At 15.5% G+C, this 23,735-nt stretch overlaps 6 protein-coding genes and 2 non-coding genes across 8 annotated transcripts, besides 40 other annotated features; 4 read left to right on the forward strand and 4 right to left on the reverse strand. All coding sequences in view use genetic code 6, as the record gives it.

Moving 5' to 3' along the window:
• Positions 1 to 337: 337 nt before the first annotated feature.
• Positions 338 to 387: a microsatellite.
• Positions 388 to 1,844: 1,457 nt separating this feature from the next.
• Positions 1,845 to 1,890: a microsatellite.
• Positions 1,891 to 1,958: 68 nt separating this feature from the next.
• Positions 1,959 to 1,993: a microsatellite.
• Positions 1,960 to 2,040: a microsatellite.
• Positions 2,041 to 2,835: 795 nt separating this feature from the next.
• Positions 2,836 to 2,897: a microsatellite.
• Positions 2,857 to 2,896: a microsatellite.
• Positions 2,898 to 4,080: 1,183 nt separating the features above from the next.
• On the reverse strand, positions 4,081 to 4,428 carry IMG5_191870 (hypothetical protein; the record flags this gene model as incomplete). The annotated part of the gene is made up of 1 exon (XM_004025051.1): positions 4,081 to 4,428. One exon carries the CDS (start codon positions 4,426 to 4,428, stop codon positions 4,081 to 4,083), a length of 348 nt encoding a protein of 115 aa, XP_004025100.1.
• Positions 4,429 to 5,051: 623 nt separating this feature from the next.
• Positions 5,052 to 5,134: a microsatellite.
• Positions 5,052 to 5,164: a microsatellite.
• Positions 5,053 to 5,097: a microsatellite.
• Positions 5,053 to 5,147: a microsatellite.
• Positions 5,113 to 5,162: a microsatellite.
• Positions 5,165 to 5,423: 259 nt separating the features above from the next.
• Positions 5,424 to 5,475: a microsatellite.
• Positions 5,465 to 6,453, forward strand: IMG5_191880 (hypothetical protein; the record flags this gene model as incomplete). The annotated part of the gene is made up of 5 exons (XM_004025052.1): positions 5,465 to 5,631; positions 5,698 to 5,751; positions 5,857 to 5,983; positions 6,042 to 6,199; positions 6,243 to 6,453. 5 exons carry the CDS (start codon positions 5,465 to 5,467, stop codon positions 6,451 to 6,453), a joined length of 717 nt encoding a protein of 238 aa, XP_004025101.1.
• Positions 5,989 to 6,031: a microsatellite.
• Positions 6,454 to 6,660: 207 nt separating the features above from the next.
• Positions 6,661 to 8,342, reverse strand: IMG5_191890 (hypothetical protein; the record flags this gene model as incomplete). The annotated part of the gene is made up of 5 exons (XM_004025053.1): positions 6,661 to 6,801; positions 6,911 to 6,995; positions 7,464 to 7,510; positions 7,826 to 8,101; positions 8,157 to 8,342. 5 exons carry the CDS (start codon positions 8,340 to 8,342, stop codon positions 6,661 to 6,663), a joined length of 735 nt encoding a protein of 244 aa, XP_004025102.1.
• Positions 6,817 to 6,891: a microsatellite.
• Positions 8,343 to 9,769: 1,427 nt separating the features above from the next.
• Positions 9,770 to 9,812: a microsatellite.
• Positions 9,813 to 9,850: 38 nt separating this feature from the next.
• Positions 9,851 to 9,908: a microsatellite.
• Positions 9,866 to 9,903: a microsatellite.
• Positions 9,909 to 9,912: 4 nt separating the features above from the next.
• Positions 9,913 to 9,974: a microsatellite.
• Positions 9,936 to 10,054: a microsatellite.
• Positions 9,958 to 9,997: a microsatellite.
• Positions 10,005 to 10,066: a microsatellite.
• Positions 10,005 to 10,083: a microsatellite.
• Positions 10,042 to 10,073: a microsatellite.
• Positions 10,084 to 10,148: 65 nt separating the features above from the next.
• Positions 10,149 to 10,220: a microsatellite.
• Positions 10,170 to 10,229: a microsatellite.
• A 39-nt stretch (positions 10,230 to 10,268) lies between these two features.
• Positions 10,269 to 10,373: a microsatellite.
• Positions 10,272 to 10,321: a microsatellite.
• Positions 10,272 to 10,376: a microsatellite.
• Positions 10,364 to 10,420: a microsatellite.
• A 62-nt stretch (positions 10,421 to 10,482) lies between these two features.
• Positions 10,483 to 10,514: a microsatellite.
• An 18-nt stretch (positions 10,515 to 10,532) lies between these two features.
• Positions 10,533 to 10,588: a microsatellite.
• Positions 10,589 to 12,068: 1,480 nt separating this feature from the next.
• Positions 12,069 to 12,102: a microsatellite.
• A 390-nt stretch (positions 12,103 to 12,492) lies between these two features.
• Positions 12,493 to 14,569, forward strand: IMG5_191900 (hypothetical protein). The gene is made up of 3 exons (XM_004025054.1): positions 12,493 to 13,155; positions 13,198 to 13,718; positions 13,771 to 14,569. Exons 1-3 carry the CDS (start codon positions 12,527 to 12,529, stop codon positions 14,436 to 14,438), a joined length of 1,818 nt encoding a protein of 605 aa, XP_004025103.1. The 5' UTR covers positions 12,493 to 12,526; the 3' UTR covers positions 14,439 to 14,569.
• A 247-nt stretch (positions 14,570 to 14,816) lies between these two features.
• On the reverse strand, positions 14,817 to 15,242 carry IMG5_191910 (hypothetical protein; the record flags this gene model as incomplete). Its single annotated transcript, XM_004025055.1, has 1 exon — positions 14,817 to 15,242. The coding sequence occupies one exon, from the start codon at positions 15,240 to 15,242 to the stop codon at positions 14,817 to 14,819; it is 426 nt and encodes a 141-aa protein (XP_004025104.1).
• A 205-nt stretch (positions 15,243 to 15,447) lies between these two features.
• Positions 15,448 to 15,498: a microsatellite.
• A 263-nt stretch (positions 15,499 to 15,761) lies between these two features.
• Positions 15,762 to 15,803: a microsatellite.
• Positions 15,765 to 15,802: a microsatellite.
• Positions 15,804 to 16,474: 671 nt separating the features above from the next.
• On the reverse strand, positions 16,475 to 16,546 carry IMG5_191920. The gene has a single exon. It is a non-coding gene; the product is annotated as a tRNA-OTHER (tRNA).
• Positions 16,547 to 16,741: 195 nt separating this feature from the next.
• On the forward strand, positions 16,742 to 16,814 carry IMG5_191930. Its single transcript has one exon. It is a non-coding gene; the product is annotated as a tRNA-Ala (tRNA).
• Positions 16,815 to 17,268: 454 nt separating this feature from the next.
• Positions 17,269 to 17,326: a microsatellite.
• Positions 17,269 to 17,327: a microsatellite.
• Positions 17,275 to 17,318: a microsatellite.
• A 777-nt stretch (positions 17,328 to 18,104) lies between the features above and the next one.
• Positions 18,105 to 18,530, forward strand: IMG5_191940 (hypothetical protein; the record flags this gene model as incomplete). Its single annotated transcript, XM_004025056.1, has 1 exon — positions 18,105 to 18,530. The coding sequence occupies one exon, from the start codon at positions 18,105 to 18,107 to the stop codon at positions 18,528 to 18,530; it is 426 nt and encodes a 141-aa protein (XP_004025105.1).
• Positions 18,531 to 20,853: 2,323 nt separating this feature from the next.
• Positions 20,854 to 20,896: a microsatellite.
• Positions 20,897 to 21,994: 1,098 nt separating this feature from the next.
• Positions 21,995 to 22,030: a microsatellite.
• Positions 22,031 to 23,735: the final 1,705 nt, after the last annotated feature.

Raw genomic sequence — 23,735 nt, forward strand, 5'->3', positions numbered from 1 at the left:
AAACTTTAAATAATTAAAAAAAATATTTTATTTTCTATTTAATTTTAAATATAAATTATATTTAAAATATAAAAAAAATATAATAATTATAATAAGATAATATATTTATAAAATCATAATATTTTTTTTATATATTTATTAGTATAATCTTAGTAATTTTAATATATAGTTTATTATATTTAAATATAATTAAAAAAAGTTGTTATGAAAATATATCTATTTTAATAAATTTAATTATTATAAAATAATTAATTATTTAAAAGCTAAGAATAATTGAAATATTATATATTTATGTGAAAATTCAAAGATTATAATATAAAAATATAAAAAATATGCAATATAAAAATAAACTATATAAAATATAAATAAATAGAAAAAACTTATATATCAAGTTCTGAAGAAGATTCAGAAATATTTCCACCAAAAAAATATTAAATAAGGCAAAATCAAATTATAATATATAAAAGTCAGTTAAAACAGATATAAAACTCGCAAATACAATAATTAGAGACATAAATAAAATTAAATAAAAGTAAAATGTTAAAAAAATAATAATAATAAAATAATTTTTTTTAAAAAAGTCATAAATTAGTGATAAAGAAACAAATAGTTAATATTCAATAAGCAGTGAAAATAGTAATATTTACGAAAATTTAGATATAAATGGAACTTAATAATAAGATGTAAGATCTTTTTTAATTTTAAATGCTTACAGATTATAATATGAAGGAAACAAAAATTATATTTATTAAAAATTAATAGGAGAGACTTAATTTAATGTAATTTAATATATTTAGAAACAATTATATAATGAAGCTTTGAATAATATATTAGAATTTTTTTGGAAATTTTTGATAGTAATTAATTAAAGTAGTAGTAATTAAAAAATTGAAGAAAAAACTATTTAAAAGAGTATCTAAAATATAAAAAATTAAAGTGTTTCTGACATAATTAATATAAACACTAAATAAACAATTAAAAGCTAAAATAGTTAAAGTAAAATTAAATTTAAATGTAAAAACAATTAAAATCAAACTATTATATAATAATAAAACAACAATAAAAAAAATGATTATAATGTAAACTATATACTATATCTTTCAGAAAATGAAAAAAATAATAAAAACAATATATAAATAAATAATTAATAAATTAATTTTAATTAAAAACATAATTTATTAAATAATGTATAATAAATGAATAATATTTAGAATAATTAATTTATAAATAAAAATAAAATGCTCAATTAAAAACATCTACAAAATCATTTAAGAGTTAAATTAAAAAGTAGTAAAATAGAATAAAAATTGTCAAACTAAAATTCAAGAGATTAAAAAGTTTTTTTTTAAAAAAATAATAATAATATAAATATTTAAAAAGGAAATATATTTATAAGATGATTATATAAAGTAAAATACAAAATAAGAATAATTAAATTTGAATAGTTTAAATATTCAAAATTCTTAAGTTCCTTTTCTGGATTGTTAAAATAATATGTAATAAGGCTCACCTTATTTTTAATAGCTGAACTCTCTTAAAAATATTTTACTAAATTAAAATTCTTAATAATAAAATCTTAACAATATTTAAATCCCGTGTAACGAATTTAGTTTTAAAAATATAGATATTAGCAGTTATGATTTCTTAGTTTAAGAATAATAAAATAATAATAACTAAAATGATACTATATAAAGTGATAGTGTTACTAAATCTAATTAAAATAATTCTAAAAAATGTAAAAATTAAATATAAAGATCATTAAGTGTATCTGTATAGAAAAATTAATAGAAGTGTATATAATAATAGTATAGTATATTTAATAGTTATATATAATAATGACTTTATTTATTATAAATAATTTTTTATGTTATATAATTTTATTATATATATTTAATAAGTTCATAAAAATTTTAATTATTTATTTTAATAAAAAAGCAATCTTTTATTTCATAAATTAAAAAAAAAATATTTAAAATAAATAATTTAAAAAAAAATATCTATAAAGATATTTCTAAAAATAAATAAAAAAATGATTTAAAAGTTATTATTAAAATAATTTTAAGAAAGAAAAAAATATATATATACATATTATTAGTTTTATATAAATTTTAATTAATTATTTTTTTGATTATTAAGGACATATAATTGTTTTTATAGATATTGTTTATTGTATGGGATTTTAATTATATATTTTATAGATATTTAGAATCGAAATAGATTTTAATTATTAAAAATCATATTATATTATAATTTTTTTTTTATTAAAAAACAATAATTATTATAAAGAATAATAATGTATAATTTAATATAAATCAAAATAAATGTGAATTAAATGATTTTATTTATATTAATTTTTTATATTGTTTAATCTAATTATAAATATGTATAAAAAGAAAATGCTTATATACAATTAAATATATATATTTTTTTTAATTATAATAATATAAAATATGGCATTTATTTATAATTAATTTTATTCAATTCTTTTTTAAAAAAAGATTAAAAAAATAATTTTTTTATAAAAATATTTTTTAATATATTAATTAAAAAACTTTATTATTTTTATATTAAATATAAATATTTTTATTTATATTAGAGATTACAATATAAAAGATTATAAAAATTACAACTTTTAAAATTTAGAAAACAGTATAGTGCAAATAAATGAGTAAATAATAAATGTCGATTTAATATGAATTTTTAATAATATATATTTTAATATACTGCCTTTACAAATATTTATAATAATATATTTATAATTTATGAATATTATAAAAATTAATATATTTTTCTAAATATAATTTTTTTATTAATGTGTATATTTATAAAATAATTAATTATATAATATTTTTTAAAAAATTAAAAATAGATTTTTATAAATTTAATATATATTTTTTTTATATATAAATAATTTTTGTTTGTTTTTTTATTATTTCTATATGTGTTTATTTTGTTATATCCTAATAAGTGAGACTTAACTAAATTATTTAAAAGAATATAAATAAATAGCTAAAATAAGTATTTTTCATATCCAATATTACTTTTAAATTTAATATTAGAACAAAATTGATTAAAATATATATATATAATATTTATAATATAAAAAATTGAATTTTAGTTTATTTTATATGAAATTTTTGTTATTAGATTTATTGGATATAATATATAATAATTTTATATAATTTCAATTCCCGGTTTTCAGATTTTTATAGAAACTATAGAATTATTGATATAGTAACTATATTTAGATTATTCATCAAATAGCATTTTCTCTTCATAAAATAATTAAATTAAACACTTTATTTCTTTAAAAAAATTATTAATATTTTTATTAAATTTGTAAAAAAAAAATAAAAATATATCAAACCCTTTTCTATTAGACAATAAAAATATATTGATCAGATAAAAAAATAAAAGAGATATATAAATCGATTTTAAATTTATAATTATATTTAAATAATAAAAATATTATGTTAAATTGATTTGATTTTTGTATTTTTTTAAGATAATATTAATCTATATGAAAGTTAGTTTATATGTGTTATGAGAAGAAATATGCTTAGATTGATATCAGATTTAATTTGTTATCGGGTTCGAGTTCTGGTAGATGTTTTGTATTAAAATTATTTTTATTTTGGTGTGATTCCAATTGTAATTTTTTTTTTTTAAAAAAAAAAAAAATTATTTATATATATATATATTTTTTTTTAGAAAATAAAATAAAATATATTTTTATATATTTCTAATTTTTTTTTTTTTTTTTCGTAAATATGCATTATTTTTTTTAAATTTTGTTACTTTTTTTTACAAAAAATTTTAAATTTTTTAAACCATAAAATATATAAAAACCAAGAGATTAACTTTATGATTATTAAAATATACATAGAATACAAAAAGTTTATTATTTGATAGACCAAAATCCACATTTGCATAAAAAAAGAGAAAAAAAAAAAAAAGACCAGAGAAAAAGATTTATAATAATTTTTCAAAGTGGACAAACTAAAATAAAAAAAATATATTAAAAATACAAAATAAATTAAGAAAATATTTATTTATTTATTTCAAATAAATATATATTTTTCATTTATTTCCACTTATTTTTCCTACTCCTTTACCAAATAATGTTCCTAAACCAGCGCCTAAAGCCATTCCAACAGGCCCTCCCATTACAAATCCTACTCCAGCTCCAACTGTTCCTCCTGAAACTTCTAATACAGTATTTTTGTGTTTTATTTGCTCTTTGTTAGCTTTTTTGATTTTTTCTTTTGCTTCTTATATATTTTGAGTTGATTAAATTGTTTATTCTTCAATCCTACTTAAGTTTTAATCCTATTCTTGCACTTTTTAGAAAAAATCTTGTTGGATTTAATTTATAATGTAAGTTTCTTGTGCTATTTATTTGATTTCTTAATTTTATTGTTCGAGCATTTTTTATTCATATTCCGTTATTTCGTTTATTTGGAGATTTTATTGTTAATTAGGAAATTCGTATTGAGTTTCTTCTAATTTTTATTAATCTTTTAGATTAGTATATTAAATAATTTAATCAGTGTATTTTCTTTGGAAATTATTTAAAACTTCCTCGTATTTATCTTGTAATTATTGGATTATGTGAATAAATTTTTTATAGTTTTTTTATGATTTTTAATAGATTAATTTTTGATAAGTTTACATTATATCTTCATATATTAATAAAATTTGAGCAAAATTATTTTACGTGAATTCCTTTTTTAAACATTCTTGTTTTTAAATAAATTTATCTAATTAAATTTCTTTTGTAAATATTTCACTTTCTATTAAAAAATCTTATTCATAAATTTGAAAATCTTAAATTATTTTTTTAATTTGTAATTCTTTTTTTGTTTTTTAAGTTATTGAAATTTGTTCGCTTTTTAATTATTCAATTATTTAATCTTTTTGGATGTATACGTCATTTACAAATACACCTTTTAAACAAAAATCTTTCTCGTCTTTAAATTTTTGTATTTTTTCGCATAAAGTTTATATTTAATTTTCGAAAGTATTCTCCATTATTGTTTATTTTTTGTTAATTATATTTATATATATATATATATATATATATATATTTATATATATTTGTATTTATTTTATTTTTTTATTATTTTATATTTATTTTTTATATATTTTATTAAATATTTTTTTAAAAAGTTAATCATCAAAGCATATTTATAAATTAAAATTAATTTTTTAAAGATAATAAATATGCTTATTAATTTATATTTATTTATTTTTAATTTAAATATTTTTAAAATTATATTGTACTTATTTATTTTTATTATATTTTTAAATATGTTTTATTAGAAATTTTTTATTATTAATATTATAAAATTAAAATAATTTACAAATTCTATATTATAATTTTTGTAATTAAAAATATACCATCTTAAAATTTTACCATCAAATAAAAATATTAATATAAATAGATAATTAAAAATAAAATAAAATGGAAATTAATTACTCAAATGCTTAAATGAATATTCTATAATAAATAATAAAGCCTGAATATATTATTTATTACAAAGATTGGTTGAATTGTTCTAGTGAAAAAGAGCGCAGAGGCTTATAATTATTAGGAGCAATATATAAGCATAAAGGCCATAAAAAATTCAGGTTATTTTAAAAAAATAAATCATATTTATATATAAAATTTAATTAATTTTTGTTTATTTTATTAAGATCAAAGCCTCCAAGTGTATAACTATAATAAATTACTTAATAAGAAGAATGCAAGTATATTTAATATATAGAAATATTTTTTTATATTAAATAAATTAATTGTTTATAAAACATTATAATTCATTCTTTATAAGATATTATATTAATTTGTAATTTTAGTTTTTAAAAAGCAGAAGAAATGTTTAGAAAAAGCTAAATTACTAGTTCTTATAGCTAAGAATATGGTTATTTATAGAAATTTTTGAAACCTTAAAAGAATGTATTTTAGTGTAAAAAATGTTCAGAAGTAATATATTTTTAATATATAAAAATATTTTTCAAATATTTATAAAAAAAAAAAAAAGTTGCCTTTTTCAAAACCATTAACTGAATTGACAAAACTTTTTGTCGATAATTGGATTGATCTAAACGATGAATTAGAATTTTAAGAACTTGTTTTGGCTTGTCTTCGCTCTTTATATTCCCGTTAACTTGCTTAAGAAGTGCCAAGAAGTGAAACTAAGTATATTATTTATTTATTTATATTTCATATACTTTTATTATAGAATGTAATATAATGGAAGTGTTGATTGGAAACTATCAAAACCTATAAGAGTTGATTTAGCTGGAAACGATTTGAAATAATATAAAGCTAATTATAATGCAATATTTAAATAGAGACTTAAATAAGAATTAATTAATGAAAAATTAAAAGAATTGGAAAAAACTGACTTTGTAAAGTCACTAAAAATATTCAAAGCCTTCAAAATAAATTGATATAAATACATAAAAAGCTTTATTTTATTAATATTTTTATTTTAATTTTAATTATATTTTAGTATTTTTTAATATTAATTTAAAATAAATAATACATAATAGTAAAAAAAAATAAAAAAAGTATAATAAAATAAATAGTTTTAATATATAAATATACTATTATACTTTAAAAGTATTTTCTGATAATTTACAATTTTCATTACTCTTTCATTAATTATCTTCATCATAACCATGTATGACCTCCTCATACCTAGCAATAAATTCTAGTTCAGTTTTTATATTTTAAACTTTAACTTTAACTTCATTATCTAATTAAGAAAGGGCACTTTTTAAGTGTTCAATTTTATCCTAATTTAATAATAAATATATATATAAATAATATAAAATTAAAAATATATATATATATATATAAATATATATATATATATATATATATATTATTTTTTATAAAATTTACATTTAAATCTTTTGCAAGTTTAATAATTTCATTTTTTTACTATTCTTCAATGGCATTAAATTAACTAGATGTATTAGGAGACGAACTATATTCATTTTTATTTATATTTTTTATTTTATCATCTTCATCGACAATTTTTACAAAATCTGGGATGAAATTTTCTTCTTTTTATTAAATATTTACAAGGAAATCTGTTTATTTTATTTATATTTAATTTTTGTCTTTATCTTTTAACAAATTAATTTCATTTTACTAGAAATACTTATGTCTTTAATTATCTTCATTTTATAAAACTTTCAATTTAACCTCTCTAAAATGTTTTCTTCTTGCATATGCTTTAAACTTGAGTACTTTATGACTATAAGGATAAAAATCGCATAATTCAAGAAAAGTTTATTTATTTATACACATACATTCTACATCTTCTTCTATTGCCCTTATTTTTTTGTTTTATTAAATAAATATATAAATTATTAAATAAGTATAAAACATGAATGCATTTGAAGATTTCAAATTAAATAAGATTAAATGATCTCCAAAATATGATCCTTACCCTAAAGTTAAATATTTTAATACACCATCATTTGAAGCCACTGTTACCTTTTGAAATTTATTTAGAGACTTATTTATTTAAATATGTAATATAAATTTACGTTTCCTTTTGTAATAAAAAACAAATCATTAGGACATGTATCAATAGGAATAATATCAATTTATTTTCTTCCTTCATGCTCTACTTATGTAAATTTTTTCGGATATAAGTTTACTACTACTGCCTATATAAAAGATGTTTCAAGTCCTTTAAAGAATACTTGAAAGCGATCAATAAATCTTTTAAAAATATGATTTACTAACTTATATATATTTTTTTTTTATTTTTTTAATTATTATCTATCATATAATAAAAAAAAATACCTATTCTCTTAAATCAACTGGTAATTAATTAAAAAAAGGATATTCTTAAACCACTGTAGTGTGATCTTTTTGCCAATAAATAGTGAATCTTTTTCTCAAATCATCAATAAAAGTTTAAGGTAACTTTCTTGTAGGATTTGCGCGATCAATTTTAATTATCCATTAATCTAGATTTTCATTTTCATTTTGAATATACTCTACATGATCATCATTTAACTTTTCAATTAAATTATTTATATTTCCCATCATATAAGCAAATACAAAAACACCTATAAACTAAAAAAATAAAAATATTTAATTTTTATTATTTTTTTTAACAAAAAAAAAATACCTCAACAAACATTGTAAATATATACTCATTTACTGTTTATCCGTAAAAATCTCCGTATCCTAAGGTTGTTAAAGTAGTAAATACCCAATATAAAGAAGCTATAAATTCAAATTAAATGTTTTTGCCAACTTTATGAAAATCATTAGGATCTGTATATAGTTATTCATGAACCCATCCTGAATACATTCTTTATTATTAAAGATTTTTATCCCAGCCAAGTTCCACATTTTATTAGATTCCTAAAAAATACCAAAAGCAAGCTAAATATTAACCTATTATTCCTAGTGCTAATAAAAATTATAATATACTAGTTAAACTTTTAGTTAAATTTATATTTGATGTGACTAAACTTAAAAGCTTTTTTTTTTAAAAAAAAAATACTAATAAATAATATTCATATAGTATTTTTTTTTTTTTACAGTATTCCAAAACTGTTAAAATAAATCTAAAACTAAAGTTATTTATAAAATTCTCAAAAATCTTAATCCATAATAACCTAAAAAATAGTAAGGAAAAATACACAATAACTCAAATATAAATAATCCATTTTATTCCATCCACAAAAATCCACTTTTTTTATTATAATTTATAAATGAAACATTATTATTTTTGTAAAAATAGTTTTTTTTTTTAAATAAAAAAATAATACAATATATATCTAACTGCTATTAATCTTAAACTTTTTATAAGCCGTGTTTTGTCAATATAAGCGCAAAAAAATTTAAGTATCATGGTTAAAAGAAAATAAATATCCATATACATGTCAACACTTTATAACACTGGAGTATTTATTTTATCAAAAGCATATCTAATTTTTTTTTTTTTATGAAAAAATTTTATATTTTAATTTATTTTTTTTACCTAAAAGGAACTATAATAATATTATATAAAATTAAAAAACTTTCTAACTAAGTCCAATAAAATTTAAATTTTGAAAAAGGCATAATTAAAAAATTCTCATATTATAAAAATTTCTTAATTGGTTTATATTGATCAATATATCCCATTTTTCTTTTTTTTTAGTTCGAGCATATTTATGAATATATATTTTATATTAAAATTTACCTATTCATAGAAATTATTGTAATTACATTTTTTACTTTTCTCCAACCTTTAATTGCTAATTAATAACGCCTATTTTATTCTTCTTCAGAAATTTATTCATCATTTTCTTCTATCGGAATTTCCTCCTTTGTTAATAATTTATAAAGCTTTTAACATAATGTTAGTTTCTTTTATTTTTATTTTTTTAGAGATAATGCTAAATCTTGAAATTTATCATCAACTTATTTCAACTATTTATTTTCATTTTACTAAAATTTATAAAAATAGATTATATAATTTTTCCTTTAGTTTAATTTATTTTTAAATACTTTTAAAAATTAATTTGGACTTGTTAATTCTATTTATAAATCTAATTATTTGCGATTTTCGGGTATATTTTATTATAATATCTACTCATTCATTTTATAATATTTTAAATGTTATAATTAAAATTACCTATCTATTATTTATTTTTTTATAAAAAATCAAAGTAAACTATTTTTTATTATATAAGTATATTATTTTATTATATATTTAAAAAAATATTTTATTATAATTTATTATTATAAGAATACATATAAATGAATAAATATAAATAAATATATATTAAATAATTTTATATAATAAATTTAATAAAAATATAAATTAAAAAATACATAAATTAATATATATAAATATAAAAATCTATATATATATAAAAAAAAAAATTAACAAATATTTTTAAATAAATATACATAAATATTTATAAATTTATATATATATAAATATTTTTAATTTATATAAATATTTTTAATTTAAAAATTTATATATTAATATATATAAAAATATAATAATCTATACAAAAATATATTAATAAATAAAAATATTAATAAAAATAACAATAAAAAAAAAATATATAAAAATGTAAATTTATATATGTAAATATATATACAAAATTACATAATAATAAAAATATATATTAATTTTTGAAAATATATATAAAATTTATAAATATATATTAAGATTAATAATTATATTAAATTAAAAAATCATTATATTAATACATATATTATTAATAAATAATAATAAATTTATATATATATATATATATATATATTTATTTATATTTATATATATTTATAATTTATATTAATTTATAAATATTTAATATAATTTAATAGTAATTTATTATTTTATTTTTATTATTATTAATTTTTTTTTTATTTGTATTATATTTTTTTATATAATATATTACTTATAAATATATTTTTTTTAATCTATAAATATCATTAATATTAATTTATTTATTTTTTATATTTTTATTTTTTAAATTTTAATTAAGTTTATATTTTAATTTAAAATATTTTTTATAATACTATATATAATATTATTTATTAGAACTATTTATAGTAATAAAAAAAATATTATTATTTTTTAATTTATAACAAATATTTATATTTCAATTTAAAATTATATAATATAAATTTATATATTTACTTTTTTATTTACATTTTATTTAATTTATAATTACAAAGTTTTTATATAAAATTCGATTATATATAATTTATTATAAATATAAAAAAATTATATTATAAATAACAATTCAAAATATATATTTAAATATATTATTTTTATCTTTTACTTAAGTAATACAGATATATAAATATAATAGCAATATTTAAAATAATTTATTTTTATTATATTAAATTGAATTTAATTATTTAATTAAAACATAATATTTAATAGTATTTTATTTAAACTTAATATTTTATATAAAAAAAATGAAATAGAAATAATTTTTATATGTTTGATCCTTATGATGTTATTAATATTTTTAATTTTATTTTTTATCTTTAATTCTATTATTTTAATTAGTTGCTTTTAATTAACAATATTTTAAAGTATATAAATTCACATTTATAATATAAATAGTATCTTTAAAGAAAATATTTTTTTTTAAATAAATAAATTAAGATATTTTTTTTTTTAATATTTAAAAAATTAATAATTCTTTTAAACTATTTAGATGAAAGTAATATTAGGTTCTTTAGAAGTAGGAAACACAACCCTATTAAATATAATTGGTCTAAAAATACTAATACATAACAATATACAAATAGAAGGGTATATATTAGTTACTGGCAAATTGTATTAAAATTTTTTTATATTCTACCTATTTATTTAAGATGGATAAAATATTAATAGTATAATTAAAAATAAAATAATGTTATATGATAACATATAACAACCAAATTGAAATTTTATATAAATAAATTTAAACCTCAAATTTTTATTAGTTTTTGTAACTTTTTAAAGAATTTTAATTTTATTAAAATCAAGAGCAATATAAGCTATAATAGAAGTATTATTTATTGATAAATTCCATTTAATTAATACACTTATATATAATTTATAATTGTTATTTTTTATGATTTAATCCTACTCTTAGAGATATAAATAATAAGAATGTATATATGTCCTTTTTTATATAACTTTGTTTCTTTAATCATTAAATAATAGTCTTTTGACTTTTCCCTTTTAAAAATGTTGTTTAAATAAAATAAAGTACATCATAATTATATAATTGCAATAGATTTAATATCTAAAAAATTTTAGATATATTTTTTAGTTTTAAAATAATAAATATTTATGATTTTTATTTTTAAAAATATATGAAAAGAATATTTAATTATCTATTTTATTATTTTTTCGAATTTATATAATTTTTATTTTCTTAGACACCTGTTTATTTAATTAAAATTAATAATTTTATTAATTTTATAATTTATTTTATTATATAATTAATATATTAACAAAAAATAATATTTTTTAAATAAATATTACCATATTTTTTTGTTATATAATAATCATTTATTCTTTTCTTTATGATTATATTTAGATATAATTTATATTTTATATAATTCTTACATAATATATAATTTAAAATTTTCTTTATATTAAATATAGTAACATATATATGTAATTTATAAAATATATTAAAAAATAATAATAACATAAAAAATCAATTTATATTTTACAATTTTAATTAAATATCATAAAAATATTCTATTAATTTACTTTACAGTTAATTTTAATGCTAATTACATTTTTTGTTTAATATATTTTTTTCTATAGATTTTCTCGATTTTTCTTTTTTTAATTTATTTATTAAACGAAATTTTTTTTAATTTAAAATGTTTATTCTTATTTATCATTAGTAATTAAATTTAACAAATAAGTGAAATTATATATAAAAAAAATAGTTATTTATTTATTCACATTTTAAAAAAATTATAATTATTATTATTTAATAAAAAAAGAAAAAAAAAAAAAAAAAAAACTAAAATATGGTTGATAATGAAAAAAATCAAATTGTGCCTTAATAAGCAAGATATAATGAATAGTTAAATAATAATACTAATACTAGTTAATAATAAAGAGTAGATCTGACTTTTAATAACTTGAAATATACAGTTAAAACAAAAAAGGGTGATAAAGTTATTCTAAGATCTTTAAGTGGAGTATGCAAAAGTGGAACTGTGACTGCCATTTTGGGTTCTTCTGGAGCAGGAAAGACTACATTATTGAATATATTATCAAAGAGAATTGAAAATAGTTCAAAAACCAAAATTGAAGGATAAGTTCTTGCAAATAACTAGCCTTATAACTCTGATTAATTTTCTCAGTTTGCTTCTTATGTAATGTAAAACGATATATTAACAGAGACATTGACAGTAAGAGAATAATTATAATTTGCAGCGAACCTCAAAATAGAAGGAAGTCAATAAGATAAAGAAAAAAAAGTAAATGAAATGATAAAAAAGATGAAATTAGATAAATGCAAAGATAGCTATATTGGAGGAAATTTTGTAAAAGGAATATCAGGAGGAGAAAAAAAGAGAACTTCAATAGGATTTGAATTAGTGAGCGATCCTACATGTATTTTATTAGATGAACCAACTTCTGGTTTAGATAGGTATTAATTTATTTTTATTTTATTTAAAATATATTTTTTTAGTTTTACGGCTTATCTTTTAATTTATGAATTAGTAAATTATGCCCATGAAAATAATAAAACAGTCGTTTTTACTATTCATTAACCTTCTTCTGATATTTGGAATTTATTTGATAATATTATGTTGATGGTTGAAGGATAATTAATTTATTAAGGACCGGGAAAAAACGATATTATTAATTATTTTAATAATATAGGCTTTAAGTGTCCTTAATTAAGTAATCCAGGCGATTATTTTATGTCAATTATGCATATTTCTAGTGAAGTAAATAAAAAGAATTTTAATCTTTATTTTGATAAATATAAATCGTAATTAGAAGAAGGGATAAAATAATAAATTGAATTAAGTTCTAAAGAAATAATAAAGAAAAAATCTGCACACACTACATTAGCATATTAATTTTAATAATTATCTTATCGATAAATTAATTTTATTAAAAGAAACCCTATTGTATTTAAAGCCAGGCTTATATAAACTATAATTATAGGCCTTTTTACAGGAGCTATTTTTTGGCAAATTCCAAGTAAATATAAATATAATAAATTATTCATTTTATATTTTTAATAAAAATAAAGATGTTAATCCTACTTAAAGAGATATAAATAATAAAAATGGATTTTTCTTTTTCTTTTCTGTAGGTATGTTTATGATGAGTTTAAATCCGTGTATTTTAACTTTCCCAGCTGAAAAAGTGGTATATTTGAAAGAATAGGGAGCCAATTTATACAGTTTAGGTCCTTACTTTTTATCTAAATTTTTTATTGAGGTTATTCCTACACTTTTCTAATGTATTCTGAGTGCTCTTATTTAATATTGGATGGTTGGATTGAATGATTCTAGTCCTAAATAAGTACTTACTTTTATTTTAATATCTATGGTATAAGGAGCATGTGGATTAGGTTTGGGATATTTAGGAAGTTCTGCTTTTAATGATTCTCATACTGCAATGGCTATTACTCCTATGCTTATTATGCCTTTTATGCTTTTTTCAGGATTTTATAAAAACAGGAGTAATTATTAAGATTGGATTGGGTGGATTGAATATCTGTCCCCTTTTAGATATAGTTTTGAAGCACTTTCAACTAATGAGTATTAAGCTTATAATTATAAATTTAATCCATTAGACTAATTGGGATTTGAGCTTGGGCTTTGGTAATCTTTTGGATGTTAATTTACCCTTTTTGTTGGATTTACATGTTTGGCCTATATATTTTTGAGTACTTTGAAAAAGAAAATTTAATGAATGGTGTTTATTTTTTATAAAATTATCTAAATTAAAAATATAGTTTTAATATAAATCCAACCCTTTAATTGTATTTTATATAGACTAGTTTTGTTTTTTGTTCTATATATTATTAATTTATAGTTTTTTTTAAAAAAAAAAAAAACAAAAAAATTATTTCTCTTTTTTATTTTTAAAAAAATTTATTTAATATAAAATAAAATTAGAAACAAACAAAAAATTAAGTGAATAAAATAATCTTTTTTATAACATAAAATAATAAAAAATAAAAAGAAATTATACAATTAATGGAATTTAAAATAAAATATTAATAATAATAAAAAGCAAATATATAATTTTTTTTTTTTAAAAAAAAATTATAATAATAATAAATATATATCAGAATGATAATTTTTTTTCAATTTCGTTTTTAGACAAAGCAGATAAATCATTAGCTTAATGTGAAACTAAACCACCTTGTAATTTTCCAAAAAAGAATTAATTAGTAGAAGCAGAAACCATCTTAACCTTTACTTTAGCAGTATCAGGGCACCAGAAAATATAAATTAACTTATTTGCATTTCTTCCATCTGAATAAGTCATACTATAATCAAATACACAATAGCGAGCATCATCTAAAGGTAAACTTTTTACAAAGTCATCATATGTTTCTTCTCTTTAACCTATTTTTTCAATATCGATTTCCTTATTGTTTATAACTTTGTATATTATATAGCGGTATTTTCCTTAACCATTTTTATCTAACATTTTCATTAAGTTAAATTCTTGAATACTTCTATCAGAAACTTAAAATCCTAAATCCATTTTTTTTTTTTTTTTTTTTTGTTGATTTATTATTTTATTTTAATATTTTTATTTTTTATTTATGTTTTAATTTGTATATTGATTTATTATAATTAATATTATTTTTAATTTTATTCTTTAATTATAATAAATATAATCATAAATTAGTATATTTATTATATTTAAAAAGGCTATTTAATTTATAATAGATTTTAAATTATAGATCATATATTTAAATAAATATATATATATATATATATATATATATATATATATAAATTCTTATTTTAAAAAATATTTGATATTAAATAAATATTAATTTTTTTTCAAATATACAAGTTTTATTTTAAAATAAAGAGTATATATTTTTATTTAAATTATTCTAATTTTAATATTTTATTATATTTTAACTTTATTAGCTTTAAATATGATTTTAATATAAATTTTCCTTATTTTTTTCAATTAAATTGATACTTTAAATATAATTATGTTAGCTATTTATTAAAATTTCGATTATATCATATATATCAAAAATATGATTTAATATTATATTTATATATATTAAAATTATATATTTATATAGTATTTTATTTGTTTATTTAGAAAAATTACTTATACTACACTTTTTTTTTAAATAATATTTTATAATCAACTTCTTTAAATCCTGACGTATTATAATAAATATTATATTATTTTTTTATTTTGCATGTGTTTTTTGTTTAAATAAATAAGTTCTTTTGGTTTTTTTATTTTTTGATATTTAATACTTAAGTATTTTATCATACTTATATAATTCTCATTTAAATTATTTAAATTATATATTTTTTAAAGAATGTTTTTATGACTGTTTTCTATTATTTTTTTTTTTAAAAAAAAGTATTTTAGTTTCATTTATTATATTTTTTATAAATTTATAATTAATCTTTATAAATCTTTTAAAACAAATTAGGTAACAATTTTTTTAAAAAAGATAATTTACTTTTGAGAATATATTGTATAAATTTATAAAAAAACACAATTTACAATTTCTTATTAAACTTTTATAATTTTAAATATTATTTTATTTTTTTAAGAAATATATTAAATAGTAGTAATTTATTTTTAAAAACTTAATTAAAAAAAAAAATACTATAATCCAGATTTTTTCGCCCTTTTTTTTTTTTATTAATTTTGTATATTTAAAAAAATTAAAATAAATTAATGTTAAAAATAAATATTTTGATTTCTGTAAATTAAAAAAAAAAAAAGAAACAAGGTCCCACTGGGATTCGAACCCAGGTCAAGGGATTTAAAGTCCCCAGTACTAACCACTATACTATGGAACCATGTGATGCTTTTATTGGCAAAATATGTTTTGTAAATCTTAATGAAAAAAAATAATTTTATATATCTATATTTTTTATATTTTATATAAAAAAAAAATGTATATAAAATATATATAATAGATTGTATTACACATCAGGTATTTATCATATTTTATTTATTTAGTATTTACAAATTTAAACTAAAATAACATAATTGGGGATCTAGCTCAAATGGTAGAGCGGTCGTTTAGCATACGACAGGCACTGGGATCAATGCCCAGGTTCTCCAATTTTATTTTATTTTTTAGTTAAATAAATTTATAATTTATTTTGATTAATTAATTTTATGTTTTTATTTTTAAAATAAAAAAATATAATTATATAATAATTATTAATTATATTTTTTAAAAAATCAATAATAATTTATTATAAAAAAAATATTTATAAAAATATAATAAAAATTTATATATTTATATTTATAAATACAATTTTCATTTTTTCGAATCATTATATATGAATAGTTAATCGTTTAAGTAAAATAATTTCTCAATAAGTTGCAAATAATAAATAATTATAAACATAAAAAAATTATAATCATATATTTTAAGTTTTTAAACTAAATAAAATGGATTAATATTATATAATATCAATATTAATAAAGATTATCTATTTTTTTATTTTTTTAATTAAAAATAGTGTTTGGGATAATATAGTTGATTTAGATATATAATCATGTCATGCTCAAAAGTAAAAAAAGAGAAAAAAATAAAGAAAAAAAAAAAAAAAAAAAAAAGAATAAAAGTATTCGGTGTAAATGATAAAACATAAGATTGCAAATAAAATATTCAAAACAAATTTTTAGAAAAAGATTAAAGAACAGAAGAAAGTATACCATTAAATTAATCAACAAAACAATTTAAATTAGTTTAGAAATAAAAAAGTACACCTTCTTAATAAGAAGAATCATTATTAATAACTAATCAACATAAGCATTAAACATCAATATATTTATAAACTCGGGATAAATCTTAATTTATAATAAACTAGGCAATAGAATTAGTTCAAAAAATAGAAGATTTAAATATTTATACTAGTTTATTTAAAGGAAGTTCTTTAGAATCTTTAATATATTTAAATTTAACATATAATATGAATTCAGTATTAAGTGAAGGAAATTTAGAATTTTCATAAAAACAAATCGATATAGAAATAATAGCACATGCTTTAAGACATGTATAATAAAAATATAAATTAAGATCACCAATGTTATAAAGACATACATATTTATAATAACTTACTTCTTAATAGAATATAGAATAAAATTAACAAGCTAATTTATAAAAATAAAAATTAGAAAAGCCTTTTAAGAAAGTACTCACAAGTTTAATTTATGAAAATAAATAAGCAAGTCTCCTTATTGCTAATTATTAATTTATAAAACCTCCTTTAAATAATACTAATAATGTTACAAATATAGTCAATGTAAACACAGGATAAAATAATAATATTACTAGTGGTAATATGATTGCTAGTAAAATATAGGAAGTAAGTTAAAATCCAAAATAAATTTTTTATTATTATGATACTAATTGTAGTATTTTTCATCTTAATTATGAATTTTAAAAATAACCTTCACCCTATATTGCTATCGATTCTTATTAAGGAAGACATTATATTTATAATAATGATGATAAAATACTTATTTTTAGTCATAATCCTTTCCAGAAACCTTAAAATGATAAAAGTAAGCCTTTAATAGAAATAAGTTTAGATGATAAATTTGAAGATGATGGTCTTAGATAGCCAAGGATAGATCCTACATTATATATAATTAATAATTAAAATAGCCAAAAAGGAGATTGCGCATTATTAGTTGTTGGAGGTTATACAATAGAAAATAATGGATAAATTACTCCAAGAAATGATGCGAAAGTATTCGGAATTAGAAAAAGAGATATTGATTTAAAACCTGCGTTTAAAATCGTATTTAATTATCCAACAATGAATCCTATAGTATTTAAAATAAAATAAAGCTAATGTTAGGATGAAGTAGCTAGATGGAATAAAAGTAATAATATTGAATAAGTAGTGGAAGATAAATAATATTTACTTTTTTTGGGAGGAATAAATTTTAGTAATATGACAAAAGAAGAAAAAAATAAATACTTTAATACAAATTGTACTTGTAGTGTATTGGAATATTAAACAATATTTAAATAATTGGAAAGAAAAGAGAATTAAGATTTGAAATAGATAGAAACTTTAAATGTAAAATATAATAATAAAGATGATAAAAAATCAATAGAAAAAATATCAAATTATCTTTATGGAGGAGTATTACTTAAGTAAAAAAAATAATAAAATTAAATAAATCAAAGGATGTTCATCTTTAGTGATAAAAAAAAAAAGTTCTTGAATGTCATAGTGTATCATTTTCACACAAAACCATTTCTATTCTTTAAGGAGATATTGAAATTAATAATAATTAAAGCTAATGGTGTTATACAAATATTTAAAGTAATGATAATCATCTAATTTATATAACTAATAATTATCCGGTTAATTATACAAATATAGTCCCTATAAATAAATAAGATAAAATTTAAGTTATAAATAATTAAGTTTTGGAATTTAATAATAAAAAAAAAAAAGAACTTATTGAAATTATTAATTCAAAACCTGGAAAAATTAGACGGTTATGTAATATTTTTTGATTTTTAGAAAAATAATAATAATATATAAATAATTATTAAGCCTTCTTTATTTATTTATATATATTCTTTATTCAAATATATAATACTAAATTTATTTTATTAAATTAATTTTTTTAATGTTTACAGTATTTTTTTATTGTAAATTATATTTTATATAATCATTTTATATTATAATACTATTTTTTTAATCATAAAATAATATATATAATAAATTAGATTTAAAAACAATATAAATTATATATATTTTTAATAAAATACTTATTTATTAAATATTTTTTTATTTTTTCTGTTATATTAATTTAATATTTAATTTTATTTTATCTAAAATGTCTTTTTTAATTTTATTTAATTTATTTATAAGAATAAAAATATTGAAAACAAAATAATAATAATACATATATACAATTAACATTTAGTTATTGTGTTAGTTTAAAATCTTCATATATATAAAAATAATTAGAATTACTTTTTCAAGTAAGCTTATTAAATGTTAAAAGCAAATAGTATTATTTTATTTACCTTAAATAATGAATACCGGACATTTAACCTTTTATATATAATTAATATTTGTAAACTATCTATTATTAGTTTAGAGATTAAATTTCCAAATAAAATTCAACTAATTTTTTTATTAAAAATTATATATGGAAACATTAATATAAATAAATCAATATTTATACATATTCTAAAAATTAATTTACATAAATAAATTTAAAAACTTTGTTTGATCTTAAGATGTTAAATAACAAGAAGTTCAGTTCCAATATATCCTCCTAAAACATAAATTACTTAAAATTAATAAAAAAATTGAAGTAATATTATATAATTATAATATATATTTAGAATCATTTAGTATTTATTATGTATTACAGTCTCCTTTTCCAGTATATTCTCCTATAAGTATATTTACTTTTAATTATAAACGAATGCTTTATAAATATTAGTATAATATTTCTATGTCTTTAACATTAGCGTGAAAGTAAATCATTATTTTATTACACGTTTTGTATGATATATAAAAACATGACATATTTATTGTTTAGATTTTTAATTTTTTGAAAAAAAGATTTTATTGCTTTTATGTTTAGAAATTTTCACATCCTTTTTATCCAGATTAATTTTATAGATTCTTTTTTATACGAAATAATTGGGAAAACAATATATTTTTGTTTATTTTAATAAAATTCTTTTATAAATATATATATATTTCTTTTTTTAAAAAAAGATATAAATATTATTTATTTAATTTTCTTATATATTTTTAATAATATTTATTATATTTTAACTTTAAAAAAAAATATATATAATTTTTAAATGAATTTGTATATTTAATATAATAGTTTTTTTTATAATATGTATCTATATAATAAATATATATATTTTTATTCATATTTATTTATTTTATTTGTTTATTTTTAAAAAATTATTTATTAAATTTTAATTTTCCTTTAAATTTATGATTTTTATTTTAAAATTATATTTAAAATTTTAAAATTATTAAAAAAAAGAAAAAAAAATCAGTTTATTTTTAAAATTTATTAAAATATTTTCATTAATTATTCAGTCATATAAAAATAATAAAAAATGTTTAAAAATAATAAATACAATAATATTATATAATATTTAAATAAAAATATATATATAAATCAAAAAATAAGCATAAAATTATAAAAAATATATACAAATAATAAAACAAATTAAATAGTTATAAAATATTAAATAAAGTTAAAACATAAAATACTTGAAATATACACGCAATTATGAATGATATCAATTTATTTTTAACTAAAAAAGAATATTCGGAAATACTTAATAAAATCCAAATAAACAAAGGCATATTTTTGAAATAAGGGAAAATATTTAAAATAATTTAAAAAAGATATTTTACAATAAAAGCAGATACATTAATATATTACAAATCTAGAAAAGAATTAAAAATGAAAGGAATTCTTAACCTTTAATACTGCAAATATGAAGAGCCTATTTAAAAAAACAATAAATATTTGATAAAGGTTATAGGAAATAATAATTAATTTATAATATGGATATTATGTGAAGATTTTAAGGAATAAAACTTTTTTTTAAATTATATTCCTAAAGCTTCTTCAGGCTAATTTAATATTAATATTATAGATATTTTATAAGGATTGGAAAATACGGTCGTTTAAAATAGTGAAAATGTATAAAAAATTAAAAAAGTAAAATATTTAAGTTAAACTAATAATAACATAATAATTAATCAAAACAATATTCAAGAAAATAATATTTATACACATTCTAGTTGTTAGTAAAATATATATTAGAATAAAAATAATAATTAAATCAATATGAATAATAATAATGATATAAAATTGAATACTTTCTTTAATAAAAAAATAACAATAGAAAAGAATACCCGAAAACATAATTTTTAATGTCTAAATTAATAAATAAGAAAAAAATAATGTATTTGAAGATTGTAATATCGAAACTACTACTGATGATATACCTAATACTAGTTATATGAATGTATATTAATTCTAATAATAAAAAAGATATGAAGATTCTAAAAAAAAAGGTATTTATATTTCTTTTTAAATATTCAATTTTATTATTGTTTATATTACTTATTTAAATTAGGTCTTTATCTTTAAATTAAAATAAACAATTGGTATGTAAAAAAATATTATAAAATTTATGTTTTAAAGAAAATTAAAATAGTATTAAACAAATAATGATTTAATATTCAAAAGATAATACTAATCTAGTAAATATGAAACAATATCAGAATAATAAACAATAACAAATAATACATTAATAAGTTTAGAGGAATATAATTTATTTCCAAATCGAAAATCACATTAAGAATTCGAAATAGAAGAAATATGTGGTGAAGAAAATAATGATTTATATAAATAAATGTAAACTAAAAATTCAATAATAAATTAAATAAAAATAAAATAGAATATTTTATCTTTTGATAATTGTAAAAAATAAAATAAAAATAATATAAAATTTTATATAATAAATAAGATTAGGATGAAGAGATAGATGATTAACCTCCAGGACTATTTAAGAAATAAGTATTAAATTTTAATATAAAAAGAGAAGTAGTGAGAAATATGTCGTCATAATTTAATAATAATTCTAAGTGTATAAATTAATACCAATAATTTTATAAACTTTCCTCAAATGATTAACTAGAACAACTTTTAGATAATAAAAGAAAAAAAAAACCATTATTATAAAGCAAAGAAGATATATTGATAGAAGAACATCCTTCTTGTAAAAAATTTGATGATTTGTAAGAAGATTTTACCTCTTCTATTACTTTATTATCAGTTTCCGAAAATAATAAAGTAAGTGAATAAGTAGATAAATATTTTAATTAGGGGCAGTTTTGTAAAAATAATTTTAATATATTGAATTATAATAGTTAATTTTAATAATAATTAAAAATAATTGAATCGAAAAAAATCGATTAATAATGTTCTTTTGATTTTGTATTAACTTTAAACTAAAATGATATTGATTAAGATACTGAAAAATATTTTTAAATTTTTATTTAATTAATTTGGACTTCTTAATTTTAAAAGGCAGAATATTTAATTTAATTTTTTTAAAATAGCATTCTATATCATGTTGAAATAGATTTAATTTTATTATTTATTACAGGAGAATTATAGTAAAAAATAAATATAAAAAATATAAATATCATATATTATTATATTTAAATTATATAATATTAATAGACACATAGAAAATATATAAACAAAATATAAATACTTAATCTAAAATATAGAAAGTTTAAAAGGTATTTCTTTATTAGAAAAAAAAATAACATAATGTGAATCAAATATGACTTTAGGTGTATTATGTTTTTTATAAAACAATAAATTAAATGCGATTTCTTATATAAATTAGGCTCGTGTTTATTTATTATAAATACAAAGCCTTTAAAAAAAATAAAAATGCAGTTTAGAATTTTAAAATCGGCTTTATTTAATCAAAGGAATATTCTAATTAGCATTACATTTAATGCCTAGATTTTTCAGCAAAATATTAGAGTTATTAGGTATTACATTTAATAAATAAATTGGTATTTAATTTTTATAATAATGTATTCTTTCTTAACATATAAAATCTAATTTTGCTAAAATTGTTATTTTCTTTTTTTTTGTTGAAGGAGAGTCTAATATAAATGAAGCTTCTAATATTATTAAAAGCTATTTTTCTAATAACTATTAATCCCCTATTTTTTATTTTTGGATTAGGGCTATTTATTTTTATAGAATTGCTTAAGTTATATATTTATAATATATATATATATATATTTATTTATATAAAAAAAAGGCTTAATAATCTATAAAATGTATAAATTAAGCTATATAATATGCATTAAATTTTGGAATATAACCATATTTTTTAGAGTTTGAATTAGGCTAATATTTCCTTGTAGAATTAGAATTTAAGAAAGCCTAGGAAATATATGAAAAACTAATAGTTTTGGGTTTTGA

This window comes from Ichthyophthirius multifiliis (assembly GCF_000220395.1).
Source record: "Ichthyophthirius multifiliis unplaced genomic scaffold scaff_1120509251378, whole genome shotgun sequence".
Lineage (NCBI taxonomy): Eukaryota > Ciliophora > Oligohymenophorea > Hymenostomatida > Ichthyophthirius > Ichthyophthirius multifiliis.